Below are 13,983 nucleotides of genomic sequence, written 5' to 3'. Positions count from 1 at the left end.
AAAAATCCTAGAAATATAATATTCTCGAGTAGTTTATGCATTATTTCAGCCAGTGCAGAGAATGCCAGAGCTGCAATAACCCCTTCATATATATCGGGTTATGTTAGTTTTATTTCACAAAGTTTATAGTCTGCTGTTGCTTATTTATTTTATACTATGGGATTCAGAATTATTTAATTATGAATTAATTTATTATGTCTTTTCTTCGCGATTTACATTATTCGTGCATATTATAAAGCAAAGCTTATATAGAATGTGACATATGACGAGTGACCCCTTAAATAATTTTTTTATATCAAACTTGGGTTGGGTCGTGCAGTCAGTTCGTATTACTCTCTCTGACCATCTCTTGTTCCGGTTGTCAATAAGAAAAGCTTTTAATATATTCACTCTAATACAGTTTTGGTTTGCGATATGCTTGACACCTACAAAATATATAAAATATATAACCTAAATAAACATTGCATTGTAGGCCACAGTATGTTAGTTACATATCTTTATAATTATAACATCAACACAAAAAATTGATATAATGTGATGTGAAATGGTGAAAACGATATGACAAACCTCATAAAAATGTTAGGGTTACGTGAATATGCTAAAATTTTTATTTCATGTAGTTAATAATGCTACATAATCTATCGCATAATCAGCAAAACTTTATATAATTTTACAGCTTATTATAATTTTAATAAAAATACACAAGAAATTAAAAAAACATATATTTATAACGACATATAAGATATATCAATATATATAACGTGACGTATTGAATTATAATTGGAATAAACAAAAACATATGACAGCATAGTATACAATAACAGATAAAATTACTATTAAACAACAAGCTTTTTCATCTATTAAAAAACCGATTATGTCGGAATTCTATTCAAATAATAGCAGAGAGCAAAAAGTAGCGGTATTTACGAATTCGTAGAAACGATTACCTGCCCTTAAATCGTTTAATGTATTTAATACAATTCACAAAGGGCTATAAATCGATTTTAATTATTCTTCTATCAAAGAAGGAAATGAATAAATGTAAATTGGTGGAACAAAAAAGAGCAAAAAAAAAACAATAAAGAACTAAAATTAACGGTGTTGCTCTATTTCCAAGAATATTTATAAGGAAAATGGAGTGATTGATGTAATGAGATGGTTAATATCGATTTGTTTTTGTTTCCAGATCCGCCAGAAATATCCGTGGAGGATCCGGTGGTTCATTCCGCTGAGGGTTACGAGGCCCAGCTTGTCTGTATTGTCCATGGTGAAAATCAACCAGAGGTAATTTTTTTATATACAAAAGTATTTTTAAACATATAGGCTATTTTTATAGGACTTTAGGTTTTATTAAGACTATAATCTTAATAATGGAAATGATGATTTCAATTTTAACAATTTTGAAAAATCACTCCAGGATATTTTATATGTTTTTTAACCAACTTCAAAAACGAGAAGGCTCTATGTTTAACTATATATATTTTATGTATGTGCACCGATATCTCCGTCAACTGTGGACGATTTTCAAAATACTCATCATCATTCGAAAGGGTACACTTCCGAGGTAGTTCCGTTGAAATCAAGTCAGGATCAAATTTCAAAACCACTTATAATATTTTTACATATTTTTTATCTGTAATAATCAGATATTTGTGTATAATGTTATTGCTAGGCTGATCTGACGGAAGACACTTGACGGCTAGGAGTTAGAGAATTATTATTTTAATATTATAAGGACGTTCATACAACTAATTGTTTACTTTGTTATTTAGGTAAGTTGATGATGAAAGTAGGGACCGGACCTCGATACCTTTCAGGCGTTTTTAAAGAAATTTTAGTAAGTGTTTGCTTACCAAGGTCATTCAGTGCAAAAGCCGTTCTGTTTGCTTTTTAATATCATATGAGAAACCATAAGAATACTATGGGTAACTGCCTTTATGGTGCAGTTGTTAGAGTGTTCAACTATCATGCGGAGGGCGCGGGTTCGATTACAGGCTGGTTTTTGTTGTTCTAGTTTGGTTAGAACATTTACCAGATCAACTCTTTTCGGTCATTATATTCATTATTTTCTTATTATTATTTTTCTTCATACGTGCTGCGATTTAATTTGACATACCCATTGTAATACTTAATAAAATAACTGCGTAAATTATTGAATAAATATCTAACACTAAAAAGAGAAAAATGAAATATATAAACGATACTGAACCGACTTCAAAAAATATATATGGATGTCACTAAAATAAATAAACTCTTCACACAAGAAATACGTTTTAAAATAAAATATGTACATAATAATCGTTGTAGTAACAAATTCTGTTAAAATATTAGTGTAGGTAGATAAATAAGTTTATATAGGTATTAAGCTAAGTTGTGTGTATAAAAAATATCGGTAGCAGATAGGTTAAATAAGATTTTGTTTATTTTTAATTAGTCACTAGGACGATTATTATGCACATATTTTGTTTTAAAACGTTTTTATTGTGTTAAATATGTAAATTTGAGTACTTTTTTACCTTTTAGTGAGTTCCTTATGTACCTTCTGTAGTCGGCTCAATTTTTAAAATATTTTTTATTCGTTATTTAGTGTCTTTAAGTATTTTTTTAAATTTATACAAATGGAACAATGAAATACTGACTATAAAATACAATGGAATTCATTCTAATATGTATCAATATGTGTGTGTAAACCCTCAATGTTATAATACGTGGGTAAAAATTCAAACAAATGATTTATTTCACGTCCAAGGCAAAAAAAGCTGGAGCAATATGATTAAATCTTAATAAGGCCAGGAATAGATATGGCTTCAATAACGGTAATTTATTTACTGTTTTTTAGGAACTATGAAATATTTAACGTGGCTCAAAAACGTAAAGCTATGTTTAATGTGTTTTATTTATTATTTGTATGAGTCTCAAATAATTATATCATAGTTGAAATTACGAAATAACATGGTTTGCTATTGATACAATTTTGTTATGACTTACCAAATATGAGGTAGTATCTATATTATTAAAATATCTGATTCAAAAATATTGTAACCTCTACCTATTTTATAAAATTATGTGTTCTTATTTCTATTCAATTATAAACGTCCTATCAATTCCGAATGAAAAACAAATTTTCTAGAACATTTCTATTCTATATTTTTCATATTATTGTTATTATTATACATCAAATTTTTATGATATTATGTAATTTTAATATCATACTCATTTTACACCTACACCTTAAAAACAATTTATAGGAGCAAAACTTTAGTAAAGTAAAGATATACTTTTGGAATTATCAAGAAAAGTATCTAAACAAGCAAAGTGTTTTATAATAATTGAATCTGTAAGAAAAACAAAATAAATTTGATCGCTTACAAAATTACTAGAAATGTATCTCAAAATTTAGTGAATATTCATAGAAATATGCTAGATTTTACTCGCCAACATGAAAATTTTCAAGATTTTCGTAGCGTATATTATTTACCTGTATATATACGTATCAAACGGAGTCAAATTTTAACGTTCATCGAAAATTATGCTATACATAAGGTGGTATTGTTATATAATTTAAAACAGATTGATTTATTTTCTCTAGATAGCTAAAGCTTCAAGTATTATCTTATAATTTATTTCCACAATTGCTATAAAACTTCTTATATTGATATTAATCCGAAAGTTTATAATATTTTATCAACGCATCTACCATTTGTTAGTCTTTTGAAATATCTAAAAAATGATGAGGGTATATAATGTTTAAGTGTTAACGTACAACACTTTCCATTGTTATCTTTCCTATAAGCTATAATATACAAATGAATGTAACAAAATTATAATATTTTACTCATTATTTATAACTTATATACGTATTTGATGTTCTCTTCTATCTCAATTACGTAATAAAAACTAATATGTTATTTCAACGAATTACCAATTATCAACGAATTAAAATACCATGAAACACTAGTCTCGTAAACAAAATCGGGTGGAGCTAGAGCACTTCTCACTGAATTAAAAGCCAGTAATTCCGGAATTTGTAGTCGGTATAAAGATTTTTGATGGTGCACCCCTTTATGCAGACATATTTCTTGACATTTTCAAGGGAGAGGAGATCCATATAATGATGATTTTCTTGTCTGGGCAAGAACGTTCGTTCGTAAATTCCCTTAAATTCAACGTCCCAAACCTTATCGGGGATATTCTGTCATATCACAATCGGGGATATTCTGTTGGATTAAAACCCGTATGTATTTCGATTTTTTGATCGGATTGTATGATTGAATTGAGTAAGTGGGAAAGTCTGCATGTTTTCGACCTAAATGCGACTCATTTCATTCTAAATAAGTTTTCGATTCACACCTAATAAATTATTTTAAATATGACCATGCATCCTGTATCAGAACAATTAGCGATAACAAGAATCTGAATTGGTATTTGCAAATAATATGGTATTCCCTAGGATACAAAGGGTTTTCCTGAAGAATTAGAAACATGCGTTCATCGCTGTCATTCCTAAAAAGAAAACCAAGTCCAATCCATCTGACTGTATGCGCATCAGCATGATTACTTCACTTTCCAAACTTGTCGAAAAAAAGCGATACTACACGCTTCAAATAGTTTCACTGACACACACAACATAATCCCGAATGAAATATTCGGTTTCCGTATCAAATACTCAAGCCTTCCTCAAGCTGCCCGCATCGCAGCAACAATCTTCCAGGAATTAAGAAAAGGTCGAAAAACTAGAGCCATATTTTAGATGTTTCCAAAGATTTCGTCCAAGTTTGGCATGACGGTTTAATTTTCAAAACTAAAAAGCTTGGTCTACCGAATGACCTAATCTCCCTGATAGATTCATACTTGGGCGGTAGATCTTTTTCGAAAGCAAATCTCCGCAGGAGCTCCGCTAGCTTCACTAGCCCCTGTCTTGTTTAACCTATACATGGCTGATTTCCCACTCCAGAACTCCTAATTCTCCAGAAGGCGACTCTGTATAAAATTCTAGTCCGTCCAATCTGTCTCTTCGGAGCACAGATGTGGTACATGTACGCCTATCAAAAGCAACTTGCACTATTTCAAGCGTTTCAATCCAAAAAAAGTCCGCGCTTTACTCATTGCCTCATGGTTTATGAGGAACTACTCATCTCGAAACAGGCATCCCGTTCGTGAAGAATTTCGCAAACATTCTGAGTGTAAGGCTCTCCCTAGGCGCCTTAGAATACGACAACATCCTGATCAAATTCCTACCCATTCACAATCCTCGGTAGATAACCAACTACGACAATCCCAGTCGTAACCCAGGGTCTCTGTCGCTGGCAAAACACTCAACTATCCCAAATCTAAAGCGAACCATTTGGTTCTAGCGGGTCATCGATTGGATGAATTGGACTGGATTGTTGACGTTCCTCATAAACCGTGGGGCATCGAGTAACGCGCGCACTTTTTTGGATTGGAGCACTTGGAGTAGTTCAAGTTGGCTCTCAGAGACACACCTGTACCACAACTGTGCTCTGTAGAGGCAGACTGGACGGACTAGCATTTTGTACAGAGTCACTTTCTGAGAGATTGGACGACCGTTGTGTTTTTTTTCGTTTACAATAATGACCAGCTAGAACCAAATGATCTTCAGCTGATGTCGCTTCAGGTTCGGGATATGATTGTTTTGCGGGCGACTGAGAGCCTGGGTTACGACTGGGACTGTCGTAGTTTGTTTACTACCGGGGTTCATGGACGGGTAGGGATTTTATTAAGTTGTTATCGTGATCTAAGATTCCTATGGAGAACCTCACACTGAGCATGTTTATGAAATTTTTCACAAACGGGATCCCTGACTCGAGGTGTGTATTGACGTTCCTCATAAACCATAGGGCTCTTAGTAACGCACGGACTTTTTTGGTTGGAACACTTAGAGTAGTTCAAGTTGTCTGTCCGAGATATAGTTGTACCACATCTGTGCTTCATTGAGGCAGATTGGACGGACTAGCATTTTATACAGAGTCGCATTCTGTGGGATTGGGAGTTTGCTTTTTCTGCAGAGTAGAGGAAATAATAGGCTGTACATGCCATTTCCTACGACCGTCGTGTATCTGTGTCGAGGCTTTTATATGTCCATCTTTGGATGCTTGATTGAGGGTGGGTCTTGGATGTTTTCCATACTATTTTCGACCTTTCCTTAATGCCTGGAGGATTGTTGCTGCGATGCGGGCAGCTTGAAGAAGGCTTGAGTGTTTGACACGGAAAACGAATTGTTCATTCGGTATTATGTTACGTGCGTCAGTGAAACTATTTGAAGCGTGTAGTATCCTTTTATTTTCGGCAAGTTTGGAAAGTGAACTAATCATAGTGATGCGTCTACAGTCAGACGGATTGGACATAGTTTTCTTTTTAGGAATAACAGGGATGCTTCTAATTCTTCAGGAAATGTTTTAATATGGTTCATAATGGAATTGATGATGTTGGCAAGCTCTGGTACTTGCTTGCTAGTGAGGATTTTCACATGGTTTGCTATTATACCATCCAGGCCTGGAGCTTTTTTTTAGAAGACAGACGTTTTATCGAGAGCTGTAGGTCTCTAGGAGAGGCTATGCTCCTCGGGAGATGAAGTGATTGGAAGTTTTTCCTCTTAGAGAGGTGATAGTGTCATTTATGATAGAGAACGTCTGTTGAGTTGGGTCAGGAGATGGAATGCATTCAGTTTGATTCTCGAATAAATTGGCGACAAGCTCAGCTTTTTCCTGGTTTGTTAAGGCGATGTCCGTGGAAGAATCAGCCTTTATTGTAGGGATTGCGTTCGAATTTTTCACCGTCGAGTACCTGTGTCGGGGTTTTTATAGGTCCAGCTCCATTGTTGGGTACTCGATTGAGGGCGGGACTTGGGCGTTTTTTCATTTAGTGTTGGGAATTCCATAATTCTGTATAACTCTTTGTATCCTAGGGAATACCATACCATTTTCAAATACCAATTCAGATTCTTGTTATCGTTAATTGTTCTGATACAGGATGGATGCTCACATAAATATTATCCAATGGGTTTATAAATTACAGCTCTAAAAAAGCCGTAAAGAGGACTAAAATTGTTATCAATAGATAATACAAATATTGTTGCGACGCAATACAATATAATAAATAAGTTATTAGATGCTTTGTTGTACTCCATAATAGCACCATCTCTGTGGCAAGTTTTCCTGCATTTTTATAAATTTTTATGCATTTTTATACGTCTCATAAAATTGAATTATGATACAGCTAACATCAAGCTGGTCCTAATTCATCACCCGTCTAGCATAAAGATGATTTCCAGACAGATTTGACAGATTTTAATGATCATGTCCGTACTAATATTCAATGCAGCGGCAACACTCTAAAATATTTTCAAAAAAAACCGGCGCAATTAATATTTACCAGTAAAAATGCTGACCTCTCTAACATATTGTGCTGGCAGGAGGGCGCCTCCATTGTCTCGTTCCTGTTCGAAATAACTGATTACAGACCTAATTAGATTTTGGCTCTGACTCTATAGCGGCCTCGGCATTTTAAACCTGACTAATAATAAGCGGCGATTTGAAATTTAGTAAAACAAAGCGTTAAAACAACGCTTGCCGGTTCATAATCCATAATTATAATATTTTGAAGAATTTGGAGACGTTTGACAAACGGGCGAATTTTGCAGGCTCATTCGGTTACATATTCGAACTTGTCAAGTAGCATTTCTTTTTAAATACAATCAAATGAGAAGACAAATATTGTCTGACTAAAATGAATTAACTACTTTTGACAGCCACATATTGATGACGCGCGTCACTATTGTTTTGGATATACTATAAATTAAGATTAAAGATATAAATTAAAGTGTAAGTAAGATGTAAAGTTAAATTACTTTTCCCCAATTTATTATTTTCTATCGAGGGACTTTAGCTCATGTGCTAATACAGTAAAAGGCTATTGGAAACATCTCATGGATATAGGACATGTAAATAACTCAAACAAGCTTAACAATCGATGATTCATTAGAAAGTGATATTTATACTGATTAACTTGAGTCAGCTAATAAATCGCGCATTAAAATGCAAGACGGACCAAAAGAGTGGAAAAATAAAGCATCACGATCATCTCAAGACGACATTACATTAATTAGATCCTTGAAAACGCGCTCCACTAATTTCGGAACACGTTTTAATAACCTTTTAAACTTTAGTCGACGACTCCTTTGTAACTTTTAAGTGATTTAAATATTTAAATAAGTCTGTTTAAAATAGGTTAAATTCGTAACGAGCCTCTTATTAGATAAACAGTCTCAGAGCGCGCGCGCCGGAAATTTTCTATTACGGAGTCGTGGCAAAAATTCTACCTAGCCTAATTAACTCGCTTTTCCTTTTTCGTTGCCCCAACCTAATTATCGTTAATCTAGGGGCGTTTTTCTTTCGCCCCGGGTTTCTGTTTACAAATCGATTACGTCGCTAAAATGTCCATTCTGTCTCCCGTCTCTCGTTCGTACACGATTGATAGAATTCCGTAGTTTATTTATCAGCTAAAATTAACAATAACTTTAAATAGAAAAACATAATTAAGCGCGTAACCATTATCGGTAAAGATGTTCTTGCTCTGCGTTTTAATGAAACCGATTTAGTTTTAATTAGGTGAAAAATATAAAATGCGGTTTTCCAAAAATTAAACAAGCGAACACATTGTCTTGGGACAAAATAGTTCCAACTGACTGTATTTTTTTAAAATAAAAACTCCTCAGTGATTTTTCTTAAAATGAAAGTCTTGCATTAATATTCAGTAAGTAATTTGTTGAGTTGTTGGAGAGAAACCAATGTTATAAATAAAACACAGATGATTTTTTCTCTTCTTTGCGTAAACTAATGGTCAAAGAGGAGTTGTTTATTTAATATAATAAGATAAAGATTATATACATTTAAGGATGTTAAATCAATAGGTTATGGTGAAAATAATTATGAATTAGATGAAAATAACTTACTAAATCATATGCCTGGTTTTGTATGATACTGAATCATCGGACCCAACCGATTATTATAAACACGATACGAATTATACTATTCTTGCTTCATTCTGATTCTGGTAATACTTTGTCCCTTGACATCTGTTTTATCGCTGAAGCTCATTTCTTGGGTTCTTGGTGATGGTGGAGAAATCTGGTTCAAGCTGTACTCTGATACGTTCAGAATATCGGTGTGAGAAAGACCCTTCCAGCTAGGAACATATCATGCCGATAGAACACATTCCTTTCGGACTACTAAGGAATTATCGAAAATTGGACAAACTGGGGCCTCTACTACGTCTAACTTCTGACACGCTTCATCTAGCATCGGTACTCGAAGCCCCATTTTCCGAGACGCTCGACAACGTGTGTTCTGTTTACTCGGTGCCTTCCTTGGTTGTTACAGTTTCACCAGATATTCTATAAAATGCTTTATAAGTTTTAATATGTAAAAATGTTTTATGTTGTCTTAAATAAATCTTTTTACATGTCACAACTATTATGAAAAACAGTTAAATGGTCTAATAAATGAGGCCCCTAAATAATACAAAAGAAAATATTTTACAATTTTTATAAACCTACATTTGCACGACATTCTTATATATAAATAACTATAATTGGGTCGCAACACAAATAAATCAGTATGTATTTTCTAAATTAAAACACTATTAAACTATTTAAGCTGAAGTTAAGAGTAACACTTATAAACTACAAAAGTGCATATTCATAGATTTAGTAACCTTAGTTCACATTTGAAGGAGAAATTCTGGAGAACATAAAAATCGATTTGATTTCGAAGTCATCGTGTAGCTCTTCGTTGGTAACATAGAGATAATTAAGATTGTTGGTTAATCGAACAACTTTATTTTGGCAGCTTCGGTTTGGTATTTGGTCTCATATTTTAGTGCAACCCTATATTTGCACTCCGGTCCAAATTGGCTTCTTGCTTAACAGAAACCAATCTCTTATTTTAAATCAAGTTGAGATTATAATCCGACTAACCAGTCTATTGTTTGATACTGAGACTGACCTGCTCTGTTTTTGACAAATATATTGTTTCCAATTTAAACTATCATCAAGATGGATGCTGAGCATCCGTTAAGTGATATAATTAGGATTTTGTCATTTCGCCACAACGCAAAATTTATTTCGACAGGTTTGGAACTATTAAGTGTATTTTCCAGTCTCTAGTCCATTTGTTTATCTTGTTAACAATCACTTGTACCTTTCCTATAGCGTTAAATAGAAATATATCTTTTTCTATAATAACTGTGTCACCATCAAATGTCCTAGTACTATTTGTTTGTTGTTGGGATACCAAAATTGTATAGCAAGTACAAGAGTGATCGAAAGACAGTATACAGAGAAATTCCCGCCGAAATGGGTTTAAATGTTGAGAATGCCCTTTCATGAGAAATTCTAAATTTTCTTTCGAAATGTAGTTCCGCGTTAACGATATGCTCATTTCGTTGATTAGTATCAAATTCTATATTCGATTGAAAGCTTGTAAACATTCAGGAATATTGCAGGGTAGAATTTTTTTTCTTCAAATGTCTTTTCAGCTACCGCTGTTACTTTACGCACTTGGCGAAAGGCTGACTAGTAATCCCGAAATCCATACTGCAGATCGGATATATCAATAAATGGTTAAATAGAGTTCTTTCCAAAAAAATTTTGATATCCCAGGTAACAGTGGAATAAGCCTGTAAGATCTAACTTGTTGTGACGGTTTGTTATGTTTTTGAAGTATAACAATTTGAGCTACATTACATAATCTCGGAATATGCTTCAATATTAAATAAGCAGTAATCAACAATGTCAGGAGCCTTTTTAGAATTGTGGTTGTATTAATTTCCTTGGCAACTTCCAGCGGATAAATCAGATTATTTATATCGGCCTGATAAATACGAGTCGTATTTATTATAGATTTATTAACATTCGTTCATTCAGTAATATTCATAATGAGTGATAATTTTAAATATATGTACTTGTTGGAGCTAATCTCCTATATTGATTGAAATTAATTTTTAAGTTCTTGAAGTCAATATTATCCAATGTATACTTTCTGGAGGCTTATGAAAATTTTTCATAGGATTTATACTTTCCTTCGAAGATATTTCCAAAACTCTACGAAAGAATACAAAGTTTTAATTAGCAATTAACCTTTGAAAGCTTAATAAACCGTTAAGTCTCAAGACGTATAATTAATTAAAGTGTAAAAAGTTATAGTTAATTTTTTTATACCTTCTGAATTTTCGTAAAAAGTATGTTAAACGTTCAATTAAAAATTAACACTGAGAATTTTCTAATATATGTTTATAATTTCTTTGGTCTCATAATTGTATTTAGATAATAGAAAGAATAATATATTATTTATTACTATATTCTATTATTTATTATAAAATTAAGAGTATTAATATATTTAATGTCATCAAAATTATTTAGATGTTGCAAATTTTATACAAACCAATGAAGAAGCCATTTTCGGTTTCCTTAAAATTTAATGTTTTTGAAATAATTATACTCTGAATTAAATCTTTTTAGAAATCTGTAAAAAGGAACTTTAATTAGTCGTTAGGCTTCGAGTATAGAAAATGCTTTTTAATTAAAATGTAAAAAGTTATACTTAAGTCTATTTTGTGCGCTTTAGACAGATCGTCTTTAACAATAAAGTGTAAATTAAAATTAGTTTCCTTTTTTGATTATAAAGGTAACTTATTTAGTTATATAGTCGTTCGAAATTATATAATAAATATGCATTGTATATGTATAATTATTATATGCAATACAAGATGAGCTCCACGTCATAACTATGACATCCTGAGATCCACCCGATCCGGTAAAAATAATTTGAATTAAATTAGCTTTTTAGCAATAAAAAGAGAAGAACATTTAAGGGGAGGACCGGGGGGTAAGTTATTTTCAAAAATTTATATACATGCATTTTTATATATTTGCAATACAAGGTGGGGTCCTATATATATATATATATATATATATATATATATATATATATATATATATATATATATATATATAATTATATTTATATATATTTATATTTTTATAACTGTAATTATTTAATAATTTAATATATTAGCAACATTTATTCCATATATAATGTAGTAATATCAAATTCTCTTCGGTAATAGTTAACCTATATAAGTTAATTTTGCGGCAGAATGTGCTTAATATTTTATTGTTAAAAATTTCATTATTGTTACCGTTATAAATTGGCAATATTCTTAGTTTCATAAGCATACTTGTTTCGAAGAAATCATATCGTAGAATCTTATTTTATAATAATCCACTTCTGAATTAGTAATATAATTCTGTTATATGATTTTAAATAGTTACCAATGACATTTTTATATAACTTTCTCAAACAATTAAGAGGTTTTACATTATATATGTATAGTTCTTAATGTTTGTATTATGGTTATAATTAAAAACAAACTATAAGAAATTATAATTTTCGCAATTTAGGAAAAAGGGAGTAAAAGAAAACAGGAAAAAGGAAACATCATAACTAGGCATTATAGACTTTTCGTTTTTAACATATGATTGAAATGTGTTGAAAGAAATAGTTGTCAATAAATAAATGTCATAAAATATGATGTATTTAGTAATAAAATATCATAGTACAGTTGGTGGATAGTATAAATAATATATTTTGTGTATTACACATGCCTAATATATTATGGCAATAATGAATTATAATTTGAATATAATTATGCGGGCTTAAAAACATTACAATTTCTTGTTTTGCAATAGAGTAAATTAATCGTTGGTTGTTAACTAGCTGTAAATATATCTAGTAGAAGAAAAGAAAGATTACTTCTTGTATAAAATTTAAGCGAGATATCTAACTGTATTTCAGTCAAGAGTTAAAGGACCCTATCTTGCCATTTAAAACTAATTAACAAATTAGAGGTTACTAACATTGCTTGCCTTTTTGATTTTTGCTGATAGGCTAATATAAAAATTTACCAATATACGTAATAATAATTACTATATGAACAAAAAAAACATTTCGCGACATTATACAGAAATACGTTAAAATATATGTTTGTGAATAAAATTAGCTTATTGGCTATGGATGCTTTGCAATTGATTCTCATGCTGTTAGCTGATTTTGTTAAAATATTACATAGTTAATGAATTTTAGAAAGTAACAATATATAAATTAGAAAATAAATAAATACATGAAACGTAAAATTCGTTAAAATATATTCTTATATGCGTTTAAGGCAATCGACAAGTATAAAAGACCGCAGTCGAATTTTTTACTTCAGACTTATAATGATATGAACTTAAATATTATTAGAAACGCTGACAAATTAGAACTAAATTAGGACTCGCTACACATTTCGGTTGTTGAGATAGGTCGGTGAGCCGTCAATAGAAAAAACTTATAATTATTGAATAGTTTTTTGAGTTATAATTTCTGGTAAATCAAAAATGAACAACTAACAATAATGTAATTTCTTATAAAACAGAAATGAAATATTAATTATATTAAACAACGGCTTATACTTAGGGTGGTTTATATTGGCAAACAATAGCTTAAATTGGCATAGTCAACAATTCAGATAGACCCTAATTTAAATACTTATTAGTAACAAAAATATATATAACAGCAAAAGGTTAAGAGTTATAACAAATAATTATGATAGTACAAATAATGAAATTATTTTAATATATTTTTAACCGTATAAATCATAATTCATTAATATATTATTACAATTACTAAATATTGTAAAATAAATACCTTGGCTCCTCTCCTAAAGATTTCATATTATTTTATGAAAGTAATACTCAAAGGTAAGCTATCACTAATAACCGAGACGAAATTTTCTTGCACGATGTTGCCGCATATATCGGAGCTCATCTTGTATAGTGTGTGTATATTTTTGGTTGACCCCCTTACAGTCAACTCTCGAACCTAAATTTGTATATAAATGTAAGTGAGCTCCGGTAATTATTTTCTA

General features: G+C 31.3%; 1 protein-coding gene across 1 annotated transcript in view; it reads left to right on the top strand.

The window, feature by feature from the left end:
• LOC143199104 (limbic system-associated membrane protein) overlaps positions 1–13,983 on the top strand; it is a 565,114-nt gene that overhangs the window by 273,688 nt on the left and 277,443 nt on the right. Inside the window, exon 5 of the mRNA XM_076408852.1 lies at positions 1,187–1,284. Within this exon, the coding sequence (XP_076264967.1) occupies positions 1,187–1,284 (98 nt within the window). The remainder of the gene's footprint in view (positions 1–1,186; positions 1,285–13,983) is intronic.

The sequence above is a fragment of the Rhynchophorus ferrugineus genome, unplaced genomic scaffold (assembly GCF_030347505.1).
Source record: "Rhynchophorus ferrugineus isolate W39M unplaced genomic scaffold, kcgeb_rfMv2 rfM6, whole genome shotgun sequence".
NCBI classification, from domain to species: Eukaryota; Metazoa; Arthropoda; class Insecta; order Coleoptera; family Curculionidae; genus Rhynchophorus; species Rhynchophorus ferrugineus.
This window is presented reverse-complemented; position numbering and strand designations above follow the sequence as displayed.